Source organism: Andrena cerasifolii, chromosome 1 (assembly GCF_050908995.1).
Source record: "Andrena cerasifolii isolate SP2316 chromosome 1, iyAndCera1_principal, whole genome shotgun sequence".
NCBI classification, from domain to species: Eukaryota; Metazoa; Arthropoda; class Insecta; order Hymenoptera; family Andrenidae; genus Andrena; species Andrena cerasifolii.
The window spans coordinates 27,638,064-27,662,770 of NC_135118.1; the positions used below are offsets into that span (position 1 = coordinate 27,638,064).

At 44.1% G+C, this 24,707-nt stretch overlaps 4 protein-coding genes across 6 annotated transcripts in view; 3 read left to right on the forward strand and 1 right to left on the reverse strand.

Annotated features, from left to right (window-relative positions):
* Positions 1–24,707, reverse strand: part of LOC143374323 (uncharacterized) — a 339,083-nt gene that overhangs the window by 273,637 nt on the left and 40,739 nt on the right. The window lies entirely within an intron of this gene.
* Positions 3,958–12,078, forward strand: LOC143373887 (L-lactate dehydrogenase). 2 transcript variants are annotated; one of them, XM_076821518.1, is made up of 5 exons: positions 3,958–4,313; positions 5,890–6,019; positions 8,029–8,494; positions 8,714–8,955; positions 10,692–12,078. In XM_076821518.1, the coding sequence occupies exons 1-5, from the start codon at positions 4,210–4,212 to the stop codon at positions 10,854–10,856; spliced, it is 1,107 nt and encodes a 368-aa protein (XP_076677633.1). In that variant the 5' UTR covers positions 3,958–4,209; the 3' UTR covers positions 10,857–12,078. The 2 variants fall into 2 exon arrangements, with proteins under 2 accessions (XP_076677633.1, XP_076677641.1); XM_076821526.1 differs by lacking the exon at positions 3,958–4,313 and adding an exon at positions 4,679–5,128.
* Positions 12,527–16,952, forward strand: LOC143370947 (L-lactate dehydrogenase). The gene is made up of 8 exons (XM_076815866.1): positions 12,527–12,685; positions 13,912–14,148; positions 14,451–14,568; positions 14,676–14,849; positions 14,989–15,162; positions 15,313–15,430; positions 15,538–15,661; positions 16,648–16,952. Exons 1-8 carry the CDS (start codon positions 12,527–12,529, stop codon positions 16,813–16,815), a joined length of 1,272 nt encoding a protein of 423 aa, XP_076671981.1. The 3' UTR covers positions 16,816–16,952.
* Best2 (bestrophin family protein) overlaps positions 19,595–24,707 on the forward strand; it is a 71,258-nt gene continuing 66,145 nt past the window's right edge. The window contains exon 1 of the mRNA XM_076822303.1: positions 19,595–20,026. Within this exon, the coding sequence (XP_076678418.1) occupies positions 19,956–20,026 (71 nt within the window). The 5' untranslated portion in view covers positions 19,595–19,955. The remainder of the gene's footprint in view (positions 20,027–24,707) is intronic.

Here is a 24,707-nt window from a genome sequence, read left to right on the forward strand (position 1 = left end):
TATAGCTCAGAGCAACGTTAACCGATTTTGATGAAATTTTTATTTGATTTCATGTACTTGGCGTAATTATTTTACTTTTTTGCAGTTTTTTATGGGGATTTTCGTTACAGGTTCACAAAAAACGTTGAAAAAACGCCCTTTACTATTTTTTTTTGCTACTCCGACCAAGTGCATTTTTTTTCAAAACGACGAATCACGTCACATAGCAAACTAATCCTTCTAGCTTCTAAAAAAAACTCAAGTCGTTTGGATTAATTTTAAAGAAGTTATGCGATTTTAAATAGTGTACGATTGTGGCTGTGAGCAACTGTATGTGCCATAAATTTCGTGACTCCAGAGACGGTTAATAAAACTTATTTAATCTCTCACGAACTCACAAAGTATCGCAAATCTAATCCCCGGCCAATATGGAAGTAATAAATTCACTGCAGTGGTTATTCAACGAGATCGAAAGCCCCGGGACGATAAGATTACGACCTCCCTCGAGTGAATGAATACGAGAGTACTATTTACTCCGTAGAGTCAATGAACGTAACGAATCGGTCATTACAAATCGACCGTAAAGAGCCACGTGTACTCGAGCAGGCACGTCTGGTTGCACTGCACCGCATTTATACGGTTATGCTAATGCAAGCCGTCGACTCTTCGCGGCTCTTCGGCATTGTAATTACACGTACCGTCTCCGTACGTGAATCGCTCGCGCGCGAGCGCTTTGCATCCTCCGAGGACATGCCAGCTACGCGTCCCGCGGTCAAATCGACTTTTAAACCGTAAACAGAAGTGCCGTTTCTGTAACGGATCAACGTTTAAGTTGCCTATTAAGCTCCTCTTTAATTTTCCCGCCAGCTTGGACGCATGGAACGCGCGACGAACCGTAATGGCTAATGATTATAATTATAAAACGCACGACCGCGACCAGCCGCTTGGGAACCGTGACTTCCATCCTCGAACGTTTACGTGACGCGTGTCACTGATATTATACGCAAACAGGATATATGGTGAAGCAGAATTTTTAGGAAACGTGTAACTGCATTTGAATCGGCAAGCAGGCGGAGTGTGCACCAAGAACGTGGGTTTTGAATGATTTTGAAAAAGGTATTAATGGGGGAAGCCACTCTGACGGTCGTAAATAAAGGCTATTTTCAAGGCATTCTTTTATAACGAAATGTAACTTTTTTACGGAAAATCTTTATTACCAACTGAAAATACATATGTTTAACTAATATTTTGGGTAGTATGGCCACAACATACGATAACGTTAGGCTCTGCAAAAAAATTTAGAAAACGGACGGTCGTGTAACTTTCCAACGTTTGCTCTTGATTGAAAAATTCGGACGTTTTCTTAAAGCATATTACAATAGCTTCAGTGCAGCGTACAGATTTAAAAGAATATTAATTTCTGAAGGAATGGCGAGCTTTGAAAGAAAAGATATCAAAAAGCAACGTGTTTTTTCACTGTTACTGTTAAACGAATTATTCCATCAAAACACTTGTACGCTTAATTGAAGATAATATTATTACGAATATTCCCTGAATAATTGACTGAGTTATTGATTCGCCTGTTTGAAAAATGCTGTTCCGAGATAATCGCGTTCAAAGTTCCGACAGAAGTTACTTTCTGCAACTCAAAGATTCTCTATCTAGTTCTAAACAATATATAAGCTCATAATCCCTCTTATTAGATACATTTAGATTTTTGGATATAAGCTCATAATCCCTTTATTAGATACATTTAGATTTTTGGACATAAACTTTTCGGGCGATTGACACCATGTTACCTATGCGTGTACTCGATTCTGAGCATTGCACTACCTATACTAGCGAAGCCCAGGTGGGCGGTCCGAGGACGCTAGCATCTATAGCGTCTTCTACGTGCTGCATGGCAGGGGGTGCTCGAAGCCCACGAAGCAGCGGGCATGCAACGGATAGGGAAAACTCTAGTAATGTGCGTGTAGGCTCGTACCCTTAAGGTGAAATTCCACGGCGCGTGGCTCGCCGATTCGCTCTCACCGAGCACGCACCGTGGAACATTACCTTTAGGGCCTAAGGGCACACTAGCGTCCGGACCGCCGCACAGTGAGAAAATTTTGCGATTTTATGGCCAAAACTACAGAAATGAAATTTTTTAATTTTACAAATTTAATACAAATGTCAATCGAAGAGCTATATGTACTCATTTTCGTGGTCAAAATCTCAAAACTTATTTTTAATATATAAAATTCGGCACTTCTACGTTTTAATATATGAGAAACTAAATTATCCGAAAAACAGCACTTGTAAGCGATGTAAACAATCGCGTGTCAGAATATACAGGAATTTTATCTTTTAGGGCGGTAGTCTCAGTCGCTACTTATTCTTAAGCAAATGCTTAATCATGCGGTATCCTCTACTAACCTAGTAGCTAGTAAAGGATACCGAAGCTTAAGCATTTGCTTAAGAATAAGTAGCGACTGAGAATACCGCCCTTATTCTCAATAGAAGAACTTGCAAAGTCAACTATTTATCTTTTCATTATATTGATTTTGTTACCATTGTGTCAATTTGGCACCAAGGGACAAATTGAGTTAGGAAACTAAAAAGGGGAGGACACCATGTGATAGACATCGATTTTGATGAGCCTTGGCACGATGGATCTATGTCGAAAATAAGTAAATAGGTGTCCTAGAGTTTCAGCTAATCGGCCTTAATAATAGAGATATTTATAAGTAAATTATCAAAAATTTCATAGTGGCCGTGGGGTTTTAGTGGGTAAAAATCCCACAACTACTCTGGTGCCTGCGGAGAATTCCCTTCTGGAGGTATCGGGGTGCCTTTTGATGATATCTCCACGTTAAAATTTTTTTATAAATTATTTTTTAACTTGGGGAAATCTTCAACAGGCACCCCGCCTCGTCCCAGAGGGGAATCACCCGAGGCGTCAGGGTAGTGTGGGATTTTTACCCACTAGAACCCAACGGCCATTATGAAATTTTTAATAATTCATATGTAAATATCTCTATTATTAAGGCCTATTGGCTGAAATGTTCTGACACCTATTTCCTTATTTTCGACATAGATCCATCGTGCCAAGGCTCATCAAAATCGATGTCTATCACATGGCGTCCTCCCCTTGTGAGTGAGGAATGAGGTTCAAGGTTTTGTAAAGAAGTTGTAGGTGGGAACGTCAGGGATATTCAAATTCCATGACATTTCAGTCTCACGTACGACTACTCTGGCCGTGTTAACTAAATGTAAACTCCATCGAGGCAATTGAACGTTCAAACAAATTCAATATTAAACGTCTAATTTACAAGCTAATTTAATGTTCAACAAGCTCCGCGATGTAATCGACCTGAGAAGGATCAAATTACTTTCAAGCCCGATATGCTACACGGTTCTGGCAGCAAAGGCGAAACGTTACGAACATCAATTCGAATTGCCTTTACGGCGTGCCTGAATTAAACCCAAGGAGCCGAGGGACGTGTCTTTCGTCACGTCGACGCGCTGCGAGGACTCGGCTATTTGTCCAGCAATAGACGTGGGAGGAGAGAGCTAAACTAGAAAAGCGTCCGTGACCGAGAGGGATCGACAGCCGAGTTGTAACCGCTAAAAGGAACCTGTGTGTCTGTGACCAAGATCACGTACAGCTTCACCAAAGTTACGTTACACCAGGCGGATGAACTTGCGTTGCATCATTCCCCGCAGCACCTATGTCGACGTTCCAGCGCATGATTCAACATTGCAGTGAACCGCAGCAACGTGAGGCAATGCTATCGCATCTTTCAGGAAATCCGCGATAGCTAAGGCGAAATACACGTGTCAATGATGTAGCTATCGCTGGCACGTTATCCTTGGTAGGTATCTTTTGATAAAGAAAATCGTCTTACCTTTATATTGATATATTCTGCAGGATATGAGCACTTGTAGATTTCTGGTGATTTAGTTCTAGCGGTACACCCGCACGGTCGTAAACACCGCCTACAGACACATGGCGCTCTCTACGTTCGACGGTAAAAATATTAACAAAAGCCGGCTGCGAATTGCGTCAGTCTAAGAGTGAAGTTCCTTATTATAAGACGTATCAATTGTTTCCTTAACAAACACCGCTCATCAAGCCACGCAAAGTTTATTTCTAGCTTCGTAAAAACGTGCTAATTATTTATCGCGTCTGAAGCGAGCGCGGTTAATCATTTAATACCGATCCATCGACTTTGATCCATCCGCGGAGATATGTTAAACCGAATCAAACTCATCTCCACAAAAACTGCTTGCTGTACTCGGAGTTACGATTGTTTAAACATGAAATTTAAAAGGAGAAAATTGTTGGTCAACGAGTAAGTACAACTAACAACGCGTTAACTCGTCGTTACAGAAAGTACGGTAGTATATTTTAATCTTATCTTCGAATGGGGCGTCGATCCGCCAGAACGAAGCAGATAAAGTCGCGAAAGCATGGAAAATAGGTGCATAAAAATCGACGCGTTGGTAACTTTAGTTTCTACGAACCGTTCAAGGATTGTCCTCGAATCGAAGCCTGCCATGCCGGCAGGCTCCAAATTTAACCGCGCCATTCGATGGAAATAAAATATACCCCCGTGAATACAGGGCATTCCCCTCGCGGTAGTATTTTTAGTCCCCCCCGTGAACGAAACACATCCCGTAGGCTGATTTTTATTGCTAGACAGTGGGGGATCGAGAAGAAAGTATACCGGTTGGATCGATGAACGGGCCTCGCAGGAGAGAGCGCGCGTTGCGTCACGCGACGCGTGCGCAGCGCCGCTCTCGTTTCCGAAAACTGCGACCTCGCGGATGCGCTCTCGAGTACTCGCGCCTCGTTACCTCTGGATTCGAAGTAACGTTCACGAGACACGTGGTTAGTCGCCGCGAGCCGCTCCCCCCACCGTGGAAATTCGTGGGGAAGCCGTCCGCGAATTTAGGTTCGCGCGTTGCTCGGCAGCGCACCCCGGTTTCGTCATCGCGATCGCGCCGAGCCCATGGGAGGTATAAAAGTGGGGGACAAGGTCACCTTAGCAGACAGAAGTCTCTGAGCTGTCAGACGAGTCGGAAGTGCGCGCATCTAGTGCACCGGCAATTGTGTTCGGTGTTCGGTTAGTGTTTTGTTTTAGCCGTCGATTGAAAATCATACGAGGTTAGTAGGCACAGATATTTGTGGGTTGTGCTCGTCGCTCGTACTGCGCGTCGAAGTGTACTCTTTTACGATGCTTTATGCACGAGGAGCGAAGATTTTTGTAAGATGCGGCTTCCGAGAAATAGCGCAGTGCGCACCGTTACGAGCGGAATGCACCGAGTCAGCGTTTACTCCCTTTCCTAGAAATAAGCTCGACGCGTAATAACGTTGCACGCGGGTTAATTGACTAGATATTATTTTCGATTGGTCGGTCGCCACGCGTCGCGAGTCATCCGCGGGAGACAAATACGATAGCGAAGTTATTTACTTGTAGCACTTTAATCTGCATCGACGGCGAGCTTGCAGTCAACGTAACCTCCATTTCTATGCGGCTTGGTGAAAGTACCGGTATAGTCGTAGCACGTGCTAGTCATACAGGTAGTGGCATCTCGTGGGCTACGCGTTACTCACGTCCCGTTATCAGCAGCTCATTCACGTAAAGTAGAAATTGTCAACAAAGCGGTGATAAGTTGACGGCACAGGAAGAATGTGTACTTCTGTGTTACTCGGCTTTTGTAAAATTGCCGAGGGAACTTTTTATCTTCCAATTCTGCGGAATAGACAAGGGGGAAGAAAATGTAGAATCGAGGGGTGCAACGTTATATTCGCTCATGCCCGCGAGTAACGTAGGCACGCACGATTTCTGCGACCTCTTTGCCCTTGAAGGACAAGAGAACCTTGGTGGAAGCTTTCGTGAAATGGAATACAATTTCTGTTTTCAGGAAAATGACTTCTTTGAAGGATAAGCTATTGTGCACGGTGGTAGAACCGGTTTGCAGCGGTCGAAGCAAGGTCACCGTGGTCGGCGTTGGCCAAGTCGGGATGGCTTGTGCCTTCAGTGTCTTGGCAAACGTAAGAGCAATGCAGTTACAGAAGTATGTACAGTAGAACCTCCATTATTCGAGTAATATCAATTTTAAAGTATCTTTGTATACAGAAATATTACGTGTGTTACAGCGACAAAGCACTACGCTGCTGTCTTAATTCGAAAGGGCGTGTCTGGTTAATAGGTGGCTCTGAGATAAATGGCTTTTAATATTTTGTGCTATGCCAGAGGTATTTTATTTAAATTGGATTAGTTTAAATATTAAATTTGGATAAAGAGGTATCTAAATATTTCTGACAGACCCGTAGAAAAGACTGAAGAATTGACTGTAGTTACGCATTTTATTACTAATATTTTGCAATTACTGCTATTTTATTATTTTCACATACGTCCAAAATATAAACTGTTTATCTTTAGTTTCAATGCAGATATGGCTTTCTTGTTTAATATACGTATAGATAAACTATTTTTGTGCTACTCGGCTGCAATAATTCAATTTAAGCGAAAGTTGCAGATACGCCCCTTTAAATTAAGGGAGGTCACTCAGGTGAAAATGAAGTACCAGTTGTTTTACAGATAAAAATTTGAAAATATGTATTTAAATATTTTTTAGGCTGAACTGAATTATGTAAGAATTAATTTGGTGACCAAATTTGTGTGCAAAATTTAAAAAAGAGTTTCAAAGAAATTATTAATTGGTGAAAGCTTTTGCGATTGCAGCTTGAACAAGATATATTGATGGAAAAATGTGCTTTGAGCACTTAGGCCATATCATGCTGTGCAAACTTTCATTAGAAATCTGCGTAAGTGCTGTGTAACCATTATAAACTGGTAGTATTTTATCGAGAAATTTTTCTCTTATAACTGTTCCTATGTTCTTATCATGAAACACAGCACATGGCGTAAGTGCCCAAAGGACATTGTTCCATCAATATATGTTGTTCAAGCTGCAGTCGCAAAAGCTCTCAACGAGTAATAATTTTCTCGATTCTTTGTTTTAAATTCTGAAAACTTTGTCACTATATTAACTCTTATATACTTCAATTCAGCCTGAAAAAAAAATATTTAAGTACAGATTTTCAAATTTTTATCTGTAAAACAACTGGTAGTTCATTTTCACCTGAGTGACCCCCCTGCAGGTGGTTTTGCGGGTTTGACGCCTAAAAATGATACAATGTTTAGGAATTTTTTTCTAAATAACTATACAAGATATCTTGACGAAACTTTCTGCATTTTATTGTTCTATGTTTACACTATAATTTCCCATTTTTATCTCGTCATAAAAATAAATTATAATGTTTCTCTTGAGGGAAGAGGTAAAAAAACCTAACTTGGCGCGTGCTTGAATAAAAAATCCCGATTTTCACCTACTTTTAACACCTACTTTCTTCAATTAACAAAACAATCGATAGGGTAAATCCTGCAGACGCGATCGGGCCGGAGAGTCGGTCGAGTCGCTATATTCAGACTCTACATCTGTGTACAGTAAATCCTCGTTACCAGCCCGACGAACGGTGCTGACGGCGAGCTGCTAACGCGTTGTGGACACTATTCCGCGCTGCCAATGGCGGGAGTGAGTCAACTCTTTCGTTTCCTCTCGCTCGCTCATTGGGTTTTCTCAGTCTGTCGGAAGGATTCCAAGAAATGGTGGGGATAGTTGCCGAGCTCCTAACGCATAGTAGAAACGAGCTGCTAACGAGGATTTACTGTATATGCAAAAGTGTGTAAAGGTTCAGAACAATTAATTCTCTAGCAATCAACTGTTTCAACCAACTCTCTCCGGCCCGACCGCGTCTCCCGGATTTACCCTAAGTACGAAGTATATGTGCAGGAAATTGTAACTGAACATTCTTAAGATGTTATAGTGTCGACTTATACTTAAAAAAGATTTTTTGAAGCCTCAAACCCACAAACACCCCATAACACTGCAGTACAACGGAAGAACATTCGTGTAACGGAGGTTGAAACTAAACAAACTCTACTGAAACACTGAATACATTCGCAAACACTATTCGCATCTCTTTCGCCATTTCAGCACGTCTCCAACGACGTGGTGCTGATCGACGTGATGGCGGACAAGATGAAAGGGGAGATGATGGATCTGCAACACGGTAGCTCGTTCCTGAGGAACGCACAGATCAACTCTAGCTCGGATTACGCGGCCACAGCGAACTCTAGCCTTTGCATCGTGACTGCTGGTGCTCGCCAGAAGGAGGGCGAAACCAGGCTGGACCTCGTTCAACGGAACACAGACATCTTCAAGGCCATTATTCCGGAGCTTGTGAAATATAGCCCGGAGACGATCCTCCTGATAGTCTCGAACCCGGTCGACATTATCAGCTACGTGGCGTGGAAGCTGTCAGGCCTGCCGCAGAATCGGGTGATAGGAAGCGGGACAGAATTGGACTCGGCCCGATTCCGGTTCCTCTTGTCGCAGAAGCTGAACATCGCGCCCACATCCTGCCACGGTTGGATTATCGGGGAACACGGCGATTCCAGTGGTGCGTCACAATGCTGTTCCCGGAACTATGTAGATTATCTATGACACCCAGCTGATTGCTAACTGTTATCTGCGATAAGGCCAGTTGAAGAATTTCAACTTGGCCCCCGGTTATCGCCAGATACAGACACGATCAGGGTCCTGATTAAATTTATTTCGAGACCAATATTTCAATTTCAAAGGTAGATCTTGATCAACCTAACGACGCATTTATTTACAGTGCCGGTATGGTCGGGAGTGAACGTGGCTGGTGTAAGGTTGCGCGATCTGAACGAAAACGTTGGAACCGAGGACGACCCGGAGAACTGGAGCAATGTGCACAAGGACGTTGTGTCGAGTGCATACGAAGTAATCAGACTGAAAGGTTACACGTCGTGGGCTATCGGTTTGGCTGCTTCGACCATTGCCTCGGCTATATTGCGAAATTCCAACGAGATTCACGCTGTCTCCACCTTGGTTAAAGTAAGTCGATAATTCCTGTGTGTCTAGGGACTGATCGGAGGGCAATGTTCAATCAGTGGGAGCTGTTATCATCTGGAACCGCTTAGAAATCTATCACTTGGCTTCGTTTACGATTCCACTGTTTCTTTATCATCGACTATACACTTGTAGTAGAGACACAAGTCATAGAATCAGCCAGATGCTGTCGCAGCGTCCCTACTTTAGGACTCCGTGCATTCGTCAATGAGACTAACGAACCAGAATTGACAGAAGGATAGTCGTGATACTCCTTACGACCCTAGTCGTGCGCACGTGTTTGTTTTCCCACGTTTTTTCAAGGTGTTGATGTGTTTACATGAACACCTGGCTCAGCTGACCCAGTTCTCCTATTTCGTCCATTGCGCATGTAGATCGAGCGCAACAGAAATAAGGGAGTGGATCGAACCGGTCGAGCGTTAAGGGGACTAGGCAGTCAGATCGCTCGAAAATCAAGTATTTTTTGCGAATTAATTACAAGGAGATGAATACAAACTGTGACTAGTACTTTTGGGTAATGTTTGTTAATACTATAAACAGTAAAAAAAAATATTTTAATAATATATACATATGTATGACAGCGCTACGGTTGCCTGATATATAGGTGTTTCTTTCTGGAGCCGCTGTAGTTTTGCAGTGATTCTGGCTGTAAGAAATTGAATTGTGAAATATCCTCTGAAATTGATGCTTTGCCCTGAACCTATTGAAAAAGAAAAAAAAAACAAAATTATAAAATTGGCGGCTTTAATACGGCAAATTTTAAAGAAACTTGATTTTTCACCAGGGAAAAGAGCCATTTTATTTTTTTTTGTCAAAGCAGAAGTTTTCGCAGAGTTACAAGTAGGTTCAGGTCGTAAGTAGACATGTTTCACATATGCTGAATTTTTTTCAAATCGACTTGTACCTCCGTTTTTTCGCAATCACTGCAAAACGAAGAGGAAATATGATTTCGAGAAAAACGCGTGTAAAGTTTCGAAAGAGGAATTAGTAGAATATAATAATAGAAAGAGTAAAATCCTTAATTTTGCGAATTTTAACATAAACCAAACGGCATTTTACTCGGGAAGGGTGGTACTTTCGAAAAATACAACAAAAAATCGAGCTTCTGACTGTCTAGTCCCCTTAAACACGCTTCGAGCGTCGGGGAAAGGACGTTGAAAAAACGTGGGAATCCGAGGGGCCAAGATTCAGGTGAGGTCGTAAGGTGTGCGTAACTCGCGTCGCATTCTGTTTCCATTGGTCCCATTGAATAGTGCATGACACTGCGCAAGCGGTTCTCAGTCCGTGCAGCTATTTACATATGTAACTACTGATTTTAGAACCGTGTCCCTGTCAAGTATACCACCAAAGCTATTTAACTGTTGAATTTAGGACTTCACTGTGCCCTTACCAAGTTCTCATTTGCTATTTAAGGCAAAGTGATACAATTTAATGGTGTTTAGCAACTGCAGACTCTTTGGTCCTGCCCCCCCCCATTGATTTAGCACTGTTTTCTCTGCCGATTACCGTACTGGCATCGACTTGCTGACAATCGAAGCCGTTCGTAATCGCAGAAGAACCGTTTTGTTCCTAACTGTACCGTGAATTGAGCAGAGCTGCCTCGAGACCTTTAGCATTCCCGCGCTAGACGTCAACGGGCAGCGTCACTGTTTCCTGTTTATTTATCATTAGACCATTCAGCGCAAAGAGCAAATGTCGAAGTTAACGGTGATGATTTGCAGGGTTATCACGGGATCAAGGAAGAAGTGTTCCTGTCCTTGCCTTGCACCTTGGGCGAAGGAGGCATCACGTACGTCGTTCGGCAGAGACTGACAGAAACCGAGGTGGATCTTCTGCAGAAATCGGCCACCGTTATGTACGAAACTCAAAAGGGCTTAAAATTCTAGCTACCTCGTCTCTCTTTATTGCACGTTAAATCAATTATTTCGCATTGATAAATGACTGTCATTTATCGCGCGGCGGAGGACAAATTTATTTTTTGCGCCGTGTGTATGTATCGTTTCACTTTACTTTTTGTTACTCATTTTTCTATCATGGATACTTAAAAACTTAGATATTTAAAGCTTATTTAAATCGTCAAATGTGTCCAGCGTTCTCCTACGGGTCATGCTGCCTTGCACACCATGTACCCTGGTGCTGTCGCGTGTGTATGTGTGTTCGTGTGTGTTGCGTAACCGTCAAGTATTACCGCCGCGTACTATTGTTGAAAAATTTTACATGTACGGCGAAATGCATCGCTTCCCGATGACTCTGTGTATAAGTATTCTAGTACCACCTATGTACGCGACTGTTGTTAAACACGGAAGAAGCTACTTAACTACTAAATCAAAGTACAAAAGGGGGATGTACGCGAATGATTGCGAATCAGTCAGAAGCCTATGTTATTCATTCAATTATCCATTAACGTGCTAACTATTTTCAAGCTAGTCACGCCGACTGATTTACATATAATTCCCGTACGATCATCCTACACCAGGGCTGCACAGGGTGTTCTTTTCAGCGCCTAGCGGCGAGCAACCGGCCGTGTGTCGAGCTGTCCCGTTGCTAAGGGTAGAATCAGTGAGGAGAACTGTTTTCGCCTTAGAGCATATATACATGGAGGTCTCATTGAGAGCCCGAAACTGTCGCCAACATCGTGCGAGAAAGAAAGAGATACTTTCTCGGTGGAGCGAGCGAGAGAGGTAGAACGAGGGACTCCCAATCGCTCGCAATGCGCATGCGCCGGTGAACACCTCTCACTCGCACCAGCTCGCACATGTATCTCTCTCTCGCGTGATGTTGGCGACAGTTTCGAGGACAGGAGACAAGGCAATGAGACATCCAGTAGTATATGCTCTAAGGTTTTCGTAAAGAACGCGAGTGGCTGATTTCAAGTCGTTTGGATTCGCACCTATGCTAATGCAGTTCTCCTCACTGATTCTACCCTTAGCAAAGCGACAGCTCGATATACCGCTGGTTGCTCGCCGCTAGGCGCTGAAAACAGCACCCTCTGCAGCCCTGTCCTACACGAAGCACAATGAACCAACGTTTCCTATTACTAAAGTTGTTCTAAATACGACCTCTCTTGTATGTTTACAGAACTATTTTAATAAATTAACGTTACGCCTACTCGAGCTACCCTGTCATTTACCCCGTTCGGTAGATTAAGCAGCAAGTTAAATTGCGAATCAATTTCTGAAACGTGGTAAGAGTACGATCACGCACGGTTTGAAGGGGAATAGTTTCAGCATTACTCTTGACAAGTGTGAATGAGGATTAGAAAAACTTTCGAGTTGATTTCGTTAACAGCTGTCACGTTCTGTGATCTACGACCCTGTCACAGCCTTGTAACCATGGATTGTTTAACAATTGGCGAACCGACGTGATGGCGACTCGCTAGACGCGTTTCATGATCACCAGCGCCTTCCTTTCTGTCAAACGTCAATCAATTCTGTGCGATGTGATTTCTGCGATAACTATCGCGCCGCCAAATTTCCAAAATCGCCGGGTGACAGGAGCAATGAATTTATCGCGCGCGTTGTCGACATCGTCGCTGCGAACATGCATCAGGTACTCGATGGGTCTGGTGCGCAGGAGGTGGCTTTCCGACAGCCAGCGGCGCCGTGCTCTACCACCGACAATACTAACGGAGATATTCGGCGGCATCAAGACAAAGAATATCGTGTCCGCTGACTTCGGCAAGGACGCCACCGCTGGATCTGACTTACAGAGAGCGGTCAGTTTCGTGTAAGCGCCCCATCTTTCTGTATCCACCACGTGCCGCGTGGTCGTCGTCCACTGGCTGCTGAGTCTTCCACGTCAGCGAGAGACTTGGCTCTAACGATAAGTCGTCCCGTGTGAGATGTCCGCGAGATGATTGTCTCTGTAATGGTCGCACTCGAGGATGAAAGTGCTGCTCGCATCGTTTCCCTTTTCCGCGAGATTAGAGACCGGCTTTTACTTCTTTCTGACGATCTTCGTGTCGGGGGAATAATGGAATCGCCGGGGTACGTGGTAAGAGTACGATCACACACGGTTTGAAGGGGAATAGTTTCAGTATTACTCTTGACAAGTGTCAGATGAGTGAGGATTAGAAGAACTTTCGAGTTGATTTCGTTAACAGCAGTCCTGGTAGACATATCCTGACAAGTTTGCATTCTAAAGGAAGGGGTGGTTACGATAAACTTCAATATTCCTATTTACAGATTTATGTTTGAGATTTTAAGAACTTAGTGGACCAGAAAGTGACCAAGTACCGTTCTTTAATCACATTAATCATACGTTACAGCTTTAACACTATTCCTACCCGACACTTCACGTATATCTATTCCTACCGCGACCGGTCAAGTGACCGGTGTTTAGCACAACTTATATTTTTTAATATAGAATGAAGATAATAGCCAATTTGACAGTATAAAAAAATAGTTTCTTATATTCAGAAGTATATCATGTACATACGTATATTTGAGGAAAAGTCGTGAAGTTTAACCCTTAACTGGTATACTGTTTTTGGCAAACGTGGCTGGTATACTGGGGTCGTGGCAGACCCCAAATAAAAAAGGACACAGAAATTTGTAAAGTCGGCCCTGAATCAACCTCTATGAATATTTTGTTCTTAGGTAATGTGTAAAATAATAGAAACCTAGAAAGTTAAACTATTATTATAAAATTAATTAGAAAAACAGTTTACAAGCTTAGACAACCAAAAATTTTGCAGCGAACTTTGCGTGCCTGGGGTCATGAGCGACCCCAAGATACCAGTTAAGGGTTAAAGGCGAAATTTTAAAAACGGTCATTTGACCAGTCGTGGAAGGAATAGTGTTAATTTCCCAACTAGAACAATTCTCTCAAAGAGGGGATCCATTGCGTTGTAATTTATTGACAAACGTCTTGATTCAAATAGCGAACATCCTAATGCATCCTCACATCCAGTGGTCAATGCTAAACTGTGACTTTTCCAAGCTGAAACGCGGACATCTCATACGCGACGACTTACCAATAGACCAATCTACGGACACAGCAGCGGGAAGAGAAGCTTCCGCGCCTGTAAAATGGAATACCATACATTTCAGAACACCATGCCTGAAGGAAGACCTGTTGTGCAAAGTTTCAGAGCCAGTGAGGGACTGCTGCCACAAAGTGACGGTCGTCGGGGCCGGCATGGTCGGCATAGCGATCGTGAATTCGCTTCTCTTTCAGGTACAACGACGCCACGTTTCGTCCTACGTCCCATCGAGCAACGACGACCTTACGGTTTGCACGCTCGAGTCCCGCCGTTTCTTCCGAACGCGAGTGAAAGTTCGCACGTGTCGGGCGCGGAAAGTCGAATCGCGGGAACATGCGTGCGATATGAATAATCCGGGAATGCGCCAGAAGGCTGAGTAGGCAAAATGTCCCCGCGTGCACACGCTTCTCCGCGCGCATTCTTCAAGATGGAAAGCAGCCGTTGCACCCCGCGCGCACATACATCTGCGTGTAATCTTTCCGTTGCTCCATCGTAGAGAATCACCTCGCACATCGCGATAGTGGATGCGTTCCCAAAGAAGCTGGAGGGAGAGGGAATGGACATAGACCATGGCTCGGTGTTCCTTGGAAATCCGCGGATCGATTACGATACAGGTAATCAAGTTCCCTTCGAAATCGCGCCAAACAGGCGGCGAATTCACCGAGAATTCCACCGACTCGGAAGCACGACAACGATAAAGACTGGCAGCACCTCCTTCCAGACTTATGTATCACCAGCAATTCGAAGGTGGTTGTGATAAGCGCTGGTGTTCGCCAAACGCCGGGCGAGTGTCGACTGGACTTGGTGCAACGAAATTCAGAGATACTGAAGACCATAATACCCACGCTGCTCGGCTACAGCCCGAACGCGGTGTTCGTGCTCGTCAGCAACCCAGGTTCAGTTCCCCGCGCAAACGCCAGAACGCGTTCGTACGGGGGAGAGAAATGAAAGGGGGAGAGATCGTCGAACGAAAGAACTGTCGTTCCCGCGAGGCGACGTTAAGCGGCCTGTAGAAACGGCACTTTTACTTTCAGTGGACATTTTGGCCTGGGTAACGTGGAAAGTGAGCGGATTACCGGTAAATCGAGTTATCGGAAGTGGGACTCATCTGGATTCAGCGAGGTTTCGTTTCCTGATCGGCGACCGTATAGGAATAGCGCCGAGCTCGGTTCACGGTTACATTATCGGCGAGCACGGGGACAGCCAGGGTGAGTCCAAAAACCATCGCCGCGAAGGGGTTGAGGGGAGGGAGGGGAGCACTCTGGCATGCCGTAAACGCGATCCATTTTTCCCATTTTACCGGAGGAGAAAGCAATCGTTACGTGTCGGTTCTGTTTAAACGTTCGAACGTTTCCTAGTCGCACTCTGGTCGGGAGTGAACGTCGGGGGCGTGCAGTTTCGCGACATTCTGCCGAACATCGGGCTGGAGACAGATGAGGAGCGATGGTTCGAGATCTCTAAGGAAGTGGTCAGGCTGTGAGTCTCGTTTGACACGTCGCCGTTAGACAGCTACCGTGCTCGAACGAATCAGCAACGTCGAGGTAAAAGGGACGACGGGACCGATCGTCTTTTTCGTTTCGCAGAGGTTCCACGGTGAGATGTTTGAAAGGGTACACCAACACTGCCATCGGTCTTGCGGTCGCCGACATCGTCCATGCTATACTGAACAACACGCAAAGGGTGATAGCGGTTTCGACCTTGGTTCAGGTATAAAACATCAGTAACACTTAAGGGGGTAGGTTACCCTCGATAATAAAGGCCCTTTTTCAAACGCAAATTGTAAAATGATAAATAACAGTAGAGAGAACGTTTTTTTAGTTTTAATCGTTATTCTATGAGCTTTAACACAAAAAAAGAAAAGTCTAAATATCTCTATGTACATAAAAGTTGTGAGTGAAAACGTAAAGGCGTGTACCCGGTGTACCGTTTGATGGTGAACATAAAATCTCGAAAACCGCTCCAACGATTTGAATGAAAATTTAAACGGAGATGCAGAAAGCCATTCTCTACGATGTGTCGAAAGCAGATTTTCGAGAAAAAAGTAATACAATTTTTATGTTGAAAAATACGATTTTATCGATTTCTTGTATGAAAAATATTTGTATCTTTTTTTTTAAGAATTCACTTCGAAAATCTGCTTCCGACACATCGTTTTCTGCATCTCTCATTAAATTTTCATCCAAATCGTTGCAGCAGTTTTCGAGATTTGATGTTCACCATCAAACGGTACACCGGGTACACGCCTTTACGTTTGTACTCACAACTTTTATATGAATAGAGATAGTTAGACTTTTCTTTTTCTGTGTTAAAGCTGATTGAATAACGATTAAAACTGAAAAAAAAACGTTCTCTCTACACTTATTTATCACTTTACAATTTGCGTTTGAAAAAAGGCCTTTTTTAGGGCTATCGAGGGTAACCTACCCCCTTAAAGCTTCTGCCTGTTGCTGGGACCATTGTTTGCGGTTAATCAATGCCGCGTAGGAATTTCGTAACAGGTACAATGGGAAGTTGATTTTGCCCTGTGAAACGCCTCGGTACCACTCAACGACCTTTAGATTACGTTAAGGCAAGAAAATCCTACGCGGTACATTGATATGAACCCGATGCTTTCTTAATGCGAGATATTATTGATCGCGTTGATATGTCGCGATCGTTGGAACACTCGGTGCAAGATACAATTTCATTCGCAGGGTCACCACGATGTTTGCCAGGAGACATTTATGTCGCTGCCCTGCTGCATAGGGGAAAACGGCATCACCAACATCGTGCGAATGCGGATCACAGAATTGGAGAGAAAATCGTTCAAGGCGTCAGCGAACATTGTCCACAACCTACAAAAGGACATCAAAACGACTTAACCATCGATCGTGAAACCCATCGTACTGTTCGATCTTTACGTTCGATCTTGTCCTTGTGAAAAACGTCTTTAATAAATATGTATATCCTGTCGGACGATGCTTAACTTCTCGTACCAGGTACATTTATTTCCCCTCTTTCTTTCCTTGTTTACGCCTTTACTGGACCGGCCAGAGCGAGAAAAATTCAGGCGACTTCCTTGAGCTAATATCTGCGGTGGAATTTCGGAGCCAGCTTTAATATATACGTGGAAAACACGTGCGATGACGAAGCTAGCGACTGGTGTACTCTTTTTCGTTCCACCTGTGCCGGTTTCGAACAGTCGATGACGTCAATGACCTATCTTGTTTTATTTGGAAAAGCCCGAAAGCAGAGTTACCTGGAATTGCAAGTAGCAAAAAGAAAGCTGTTGGGATGCCCTTTAAGACCTTTGTGGATGAGACACGACACCCGGCGCGTTCATGGGCCTCGAAAGTAAACCGTTATGTTAAGGATGTATCGTAGCTATCTTAAAAATGGTACCAAGCTGATCAAAATTTGAGAGATTGTTGTTTTTAATCTCACTGATGTGCTCCAACAATTTTAAACGAATTCACTAAATGGTTGTTGGATAAATTAAAAATCTTTATTTTATTTAGTGCTTTTCTTCAGGAGATATGGTTTAAAAAAACATAAATTGTCCACTGAACGGTGACTTAATCTTGTTTTTGCTTTAGATACAATATTGGTCATCATTTTCAGGGCATCAAGTAACAAATCTAAATTCTTTATTCTTATATTGGTTAGTACCAGAGGCGATTTGAAATCAAAATGTTAACCTTTTTAATTAAATAATTACAGTTTTTTAAATTTGAAAATTTAAAATTTTACAAATTTATCCCGCACACCGGTTTTTAAAACCCAGACTTGAAAAATCGATAAACCCTAGTGACAGCTGCTACGCGTTACGCCCACATCTTCGAAAAGGTTAACACGAATACACAAAATTAATAAATAATAAGAAGGATCGGCATAAAAAAAAAATTCTGCAAGTTTAAAGATGCCTTCTTATATTCCAAAAGAGTTTAACAATATATATGTATATATATATATTTTTGGAAACTGAAACTCACTATTTTTTTAAAAAAAAGCCGATCGTCTAAAGGTTAAACTCTTTTGGAATATAAGAAGGCATCTTTAAACTTGCAAAATTTTTTTTAGCCGATCCTTATTATATATGTATATTGTATAGGTACCAAAATTCAGAGAACTTTCTTTTAGCCTTACCCAGAGCTAACGACGTAGACGTAGAAAGTTTTGGTATCATCTTTTCATTTTTTTGTTGTTTTTTTTCTTCCATGCTTTTATTTATTATTTTTGGTATTTTTGTGTTCTTCTATGTTTTTTGTATTGTAATATTACACATATACTTCGTTTTTAGCATTGTTACTTCTCTATATTTATTTTTAATTTTTGCATTTATACTGTAAATCATTTTTAAGTAGTGTGCATACTCAAAGCCCCAAAAGGTGTTTGCCGGTCCCCTAAAGGGAAATGCAATATTAACAATATTTTTTTAAAAGAAAATTCATAAATATCCTTAAGTTAACCCTTTGTGCCCCTAGGTTGGCATAGAATCGTCACTAATAAGCGAAGTGGAAAGGGTTAAATGAGCGACGCAGTTTAAAGTAACTTTTCCCCGCGTGGGGACGCTGAAAAAGGGCGAAAGGTGACCGGTGGATGGTACCAGAAGGTCGCGATTCCGCCGCAGGCTAGGCCACGGCAAGGTGAGAGCACAGTGCGTCGACCGTCCACGAGATGTCGTATTGAAATCCTCAGGTAAGGCGATAGCCGCGGTGTTACGGCATTCGAACGCGGACAGTGCCGTAGGAATAGCACCTCTGCTTCCAGAACAAGCCTCTGAAAGTGTCCATTTCGAAGAATAAGATGCGCGATTACAAAATCCTCCTGTGTTATTCGAACGAGTCGTTTGCTACCATGCAATCCTCCGTAAGAATCGTTGCGCCAGCGGAAGGTCTAATAAAAGAGGGATTAACGATGCAAAGCCTAGTGATTTGAGGCCGTAACGAGCAACGGTGTGTGTGGAAATCGCAGCTGATGTTGAATATCAGCGAAGAAGCGAACGCGACGCCAGAAAACGCTCTCCTTTTACTCGGTTCGAAAGCAGATCCACTTGAAAGGCGACACGTGTCATTGATTTTTCAAGAATTCCTCGTATGTACGAGCAGTGCCCTAACGCGCGAATCCTTCCTTGTTCGGTGGACTCGAGTACTGTTGCCTGCACGCGCACCTGGGTATCGCAATTAACAGGGGAGAGGTTCCGCGAAGAATGAACTCGTTGGTTCGGCGAACTTGATGGGCGATCTTGCGTTAATAGGTTCAGCAATCTTCCTTTCGGTTAAGGTGCACTCATGGGGGTGACTGACTCAGGCTTAAAAGCAGAGGCTATGTACAACACCATGTCTTCCAACCGAATGACCATGAAATTAAGTACCCGCGCTTACGTCACAAAGTACCAAATAATTCAAAACTCGTAATTGCAATTTTTTCCAGTGAAATCCGACCTTTCACATTTCCTCTTATTATGCTAATCATAGCGAATATTAACCGTAAAAGAATCAGGTGATGCATTAGCAAAAGAATGTTGCTTCCACTGCCTGAAAGAGGCAGTCGTCACATTGCCCCCGCACACGGCACGGCCGGTAGAGGAGCAGGGTTATAAGGCAGGTGTGACCGGCACTGAGGCCCAGGTGGAGGTGGCAGCCGGGCCCCGTTCTCTGTTGGTCCTGTCGTCTATCAGTGGAGCTCAGTCAGCAGACAGTCGGTCCGTCCGGTCAGCTGGTTCCGTCTAATCGCGCGAGAGCTTCCTGATGGTAAGCGGAACGCGAGCCATCCGATAGACACCCGGTAATCAAGCCTCGATCGTCAAGGATCGAAGAGGAGAGAATCGGCGGCGGCCCGCGCGCCGCATGTGCGCGAGTGTGTCTAGCTTCTCCACCGGAAACACCAACGACACGGTGCGAGGTGCCGACTGAAAGCGAGCGAACGCCACGGGGGCGTGTGGCCAGAGGTAACCGAAAACCGAGCAGGAGGACCATAGAAAAACGGCAGGAGACACGGTGTACACCTGGTCAGGCAGGAAATGACTATATCGTACGCGAGCGAAGTGCCGAACGGCTCCAGCTTTGGCTGCTTCTGGAGGATCCTGGTCAAGTGAGTGTCACCGCGATACGAAACGCCTTTTTTCCCCCAGCGTTCCCGATTCGCATGAGGCCCACGGTGGGCCCGAATCTCGATCGATGGCCCGTGACAGGTACTCGACTGTACTGACAGGTCGAGCAGACCCTACCAGCGCCCGCGGCGCGGGGCCTTAGCAACAAGTTCAGCCAGTCCGTCGTCTTCAGCAGTTTTCTTTCTGTCCTGGCCTCACGGGCACCGTACGCTCGCGCTATCTAGCACATTGTCCCTTGGTCGAGGCTCTTGTTCCCCGTCGCGCGCGTCGCGACGTTATCCTCCCCGGCTGCCGCCTCGACCAGGCACACGCGCGGCGATGTCGCGGCTCGAGGACGGTTCCCGGCGCGCGGAGCCTCGAACGGGTGCTCTCACTTTTCAATTTCCGCTCGATTCTAACGAATTTCACAACGCGCCGTGGACGTTCTCGCGGATACTTCCGTCGGGCGGGATTCGCAGCCGCGCTCCCGCTCGTCGGCGGGAGCCACGGGAGCCAGCGTTCCGTCGCGGGAACTTGCAAAATTCGCGCGGTTCGTGATTGGGTTTCTGACGAGGGCCGTATGAAAAATATCCCCGAGCGGGGCAGGACTTTCGACACGCGCGCGCGCGCCCCGTCCGAGCGTTGTAAGATACTGGAGCACACGCTTCTAGACAGTTTACATAGCCGGCGTGCCATGTAAGACGAAGATATTGCGATATTGCGAGCGGCGGGTGGTTGTGCAACGTTTAACTTTCGACTCGATGCTGCCTGTGTTCTCGATTTAGAGACCGGCTGCATAGGAGGCGGCCGCGAGTCCTTGGGCAAGGATTCTGCGAACGCACGTGCGAAAAATAAGGAGATACGTAGAAGGTTCGCGGGGTTCTCTTATTGCCGCGCGATCGCCGCCGTTTCCCTACCGATTTTGTATCTTCGCGCTCGCACCATGCTTCCATAATCTCTTCGAACGAGTCGCTTAGAGCCGGGAGGCTGCGATACGCGACCGGGCAGGAATTGTCCTGATTTTTTTTTTCCACCTTGTTGGAACGTACGGTTACGTGAATCACAGTAGCGGGGCACGTAAAACCCGCTAGCGCGGGAATGGTGCTCGGTCAACGCTTGCTTGGACGTTTTAAGGAAATAAGGTCGTCGATACATCGATTTCAGCCGTAACGACGCGCGCGTGTTTACGTGGAATATCGGCTGGCCTGTTCTCGGCACGACTGCCACGGAATTTTCGTTCCAGTATGCGCAAACGCATAGTGCTCGAGCGCCCGGCGAACCGTCATTATGTATACCGCGTGTTATGCTTTTTACAACAGTACCGTCGGCGTCGTTTAGATACCGGTTTGGCTATCGATAGTAACGCAAACTACCAAGCGTTGGGAACAATCGGGGATAGAGATAAGATTGTTTTGTAGTAGCTTGCATTGGTAGCATTACACAGTTCCGAACAGTTACAAATTTCATTTGTTGTCGATGAATAATGCCCGAATGGAAAAACCGCTGATTTATTGCACAACTTTCCTCAGAAACCAGTGACATCAACGCCGGGGCAGAGCATATCGCGCCAAACTAAAGGTTGTACAATAATTCCTTATGTAAATCTCGTATGACGCGTGACAGAGTATCCGTACGATTAAAAGACGAGTATTGAGTACCCGAGTCTAAAGATCGAGTTCTAAGAATGAAGCAACAGACGGTCAGAATCGCTTGACTAAATAGTAACCGATCAGCGAACGGTATCGGCACGTCGATGATCCTGAGCCCGGGAAATGCAAACAAACTACCGAATACCGAGAGGTACACGTTGCTGCATGATGCCAGTAAACAACGCAGACGCTCGTTCCTCCAGTCTGCAAAATAAATTCACGTGCTTTTCGTAGCGGTAACAAAAGGAGAAGGTTTCTGAGAATTTCAAGCAGACTGGAGGGTGCAGAAATAGAGAAAATTCTTTGAGCAGCGAAAAAACTCTGTTGAGTCATATTGGGAAATACGAATGATTTTGCAGAGGAATACCACAGAATTTTACATTTGCGTTAAGAGGATATGGAAACGGTTTTGTATGCAAGAACAGATAATGAAAGTCAGATTACTCAGAATGAAGAGTACCCACGATTTCGCAAAGGGAATTTGTGCGTCTCTAGTATTGCCAAACGGAGAGGAAAATCCTCTAGTATCTCAGCCTCGCCTACGGATGATGCAGAAATATATTCGCACGCGGTAGGGGTAGACAGGGGCGAATTTGGGTGTCGGGTAACAATACGTGGGCTGCAGCCTATGGCGGCAAATTTTGGGGAGCGACAAATTTTAGGCGAAAGAAATTGGAAAATATTTAAACACAGAGACGATAACAACTCGCGATAACTTGAAAAATAATTAGGTAACTTCTTTTTTATGTAGCGAATTGGCAATAACTCATATGTGAGTTGCTATATTGAATTGATTTTGAAAACGGCTCGACTGTTTTAAATTAAAATATTTGCTGATATTTCGCGGAAAGGGCGACAGACCTGGGGACGCCAAATTTCCAAATCTGCCCTGCAGGTAGACAGCGGAAATCCTTTGCTCCGGTGGAGGGAAACTGGGATTATTCATGGTCAAGTAGGGGAGACCGGGGCTAGTTGACGAGGTTAGTTGACTAATTCCCCTTAATTGTTGTATTATGTTATAAATTATGCTGCGATTCGCGATATTGAAGCATATGGAATGACCAGCTTGCCATTTAATGTGTCACCGTGATAAAAACTTGCGTGTTCTATCAGTGAGAATGAAATGTCTGAAAAGGTCGGCGGGAAGTAAATATTTTTGTTTCGACTATTTATGAATTTTTGTCCACTAAGTATTGCTTGATGTTTTTTCATGAATATTTTGCGGAAACGTGATACATTGACTATAATTTAGGGTATTTTATTTTATCCGGTGCGCGGAGGTTTTGTACGTACAACCCTTAACTTGTTGAGAGTGTCGGGCGTGGTTACTTGACTAAAGCATAGGAATACCACTGAAAATTGCAATTTTTATCCTGAATTTTTTATCCTCTTTACACCCTATCCTCCTTTCAAACTCTCAGGCCTTTCAAATAGACCATAACAAACAAGTAGAAAATAATTACGGCATCTAACAGCATGATACTTAATAAAAAAAAACTAACTGTCTAAAGAAGTGAAAAAAAAATTTATTGGTCGTAGGATATATATATATATATATATATATATATATATATATATATATATATATATATATATACGCTTTTCGCAGGCAAAGGTTTAAAACTGAAAAGTAAATGTCAAGTCAACTAACCCCACAGCCGGAGTTTGTTGACTTATTCGTCTCACTACTCTAAATATAATAAAAACTACGACCTAGACTCAAACAAAACAATTTTAAAAATTAAGCCTGTATACCTAATGAAATTTCTAAACTTTTGGTGTGCGACTCAACAAAATACCAATGGTCTATTTATAAAAATTAAAAATGTTAAAAATTAGTCAACTATTCCCGGCCTCCCTTATACGAGGGATGAACATGGAAGATGTATGCACAGAATTTTCCGTGGATGACATCGGTAAGTCGCTTCGAACGAAACGTGTTAATAAAACTCTTGCGAGGCGCGCATCACCCCGCGAATTCCATTCGTCGATCGTCGCGATTGTTCGTGAAAATACATCATCCCGCAGGCTCGTGGCATACGATTCGCAACGTCCTTGCCGAAGCTCGTTTGTTGACATTTCCACGACCTTTACGTGGCGCGTCGGTGGATCCTCGCCGGTCTCGGTTTCTCTCCGGTCTGCGGACGCCAGCTTGAAAACGGCCTTAACGGCTTTCACGTAAGATCTCGCTTTCCTGTGCTCGCCACCGGCTCAGAGACGCCCGACGTCCGTCTATAAATACCCGCGGAACGTCCATAAATAGGAAATCTTTCGTGATAGCACGCAACGCGCGATATCGCCACGGTCTACGCGAATTACACGCTCGGTTCGGGGGACAAATTGCGCTGCGGTTGACGGCAATTTGCGAAGGAAGCCGCAGAACGCTCGGTGATTGGGGACGATTTACGAAAGCGACCGTCCGCCGGGACAATCGGCTGAACCGATTGTTTCACGCGATCGTGTCTCTCGTCGTCTCGTGCTCGGGATTACCTATCCATATGGAATCTGTCAATGGGAGTAGCGAGTGAAAGGAGTTCAGGGAGGAATCGAGTAGTTTAAAGTAATTTAAAGCGAGTAAGTTGAAAACTAATTTCATTTCTTAAGCTTACAAGGGAAGATACCCAAAAAATTATGAAACTTTGGGAATAGGTAGAGGATATATTGGTATTTATTACCCAATTTTTTTTGCTTCACAAATTCACTCTAAGGGGCTGAAATTGACCCCTGAAAATCTGGCTATTTTCCGATTTTCTGTTATATCTAGGGAATCCCGGGATCCCGGCGGTTTTTTGGATTCTAAATCTCCCGGGATCTGATATATCAAGTTATAACTTATCCCGAGAATTTCGAGAATTTTTAAAAACGTAAATTACTTTATGAACAATTGAAAAATATAAAAATGGAATCCAAAGAACAGCCGGGATCCGGGATTATGATCCCGGGATTGAATTCCCTAGTTATAACTCGCTTATCACTTTTACTAAATGATAGTTCTAATTGAAAGAAGTAACTTTTGCCTGTAAACTTTCGTTCT

Bases quoted from the DNA above. Each gene is read 5' to 3' on its own strand.
- LOC143373887 (XM_076821518.1), top strand. From the start codon at position 4,210: ATGTTAAACCGAATCAAACTCATCTCCACAAAAACTGCTTGCTGTACT. The intron at 6,020-8,028 runs GTAAGAGCAATG...TCGCCATTTCAG, and splicing joins CCTTCAGTGTCTTGGCAAAC to CACGTCTCCAACGACGTGGT. The intron at 8,956-10,691 runs GTAAGTCGATAA...GATGATTTGCAG, and splicing joins CTGTCTCCACCTTGGTTAAA to GGTTATCACGGGATCAAGGA.
- LOC143370947 (XM_076815866.1), top strand. From the start codon at position 12,527: ATGGGTCTGGTGCGCAGGAGGTGGCTTTCCGACAGCCAGCGGCGCCGT. The intron at 14,149-14,450 runs GTACAACGACGC...GCTCCATCGTAG, and splicing joins TGAATTCGCTTCTCTTTCAG to AGAATCACCTCGCACATCGC. The intron at 14,850-14,988 runs GTTCAGTTCCCC...TTTTACTTTCAG, and splicing joins CGTGCTCGTCAGCAACCCAG to TGGACATTTTGGCCTGGGTA.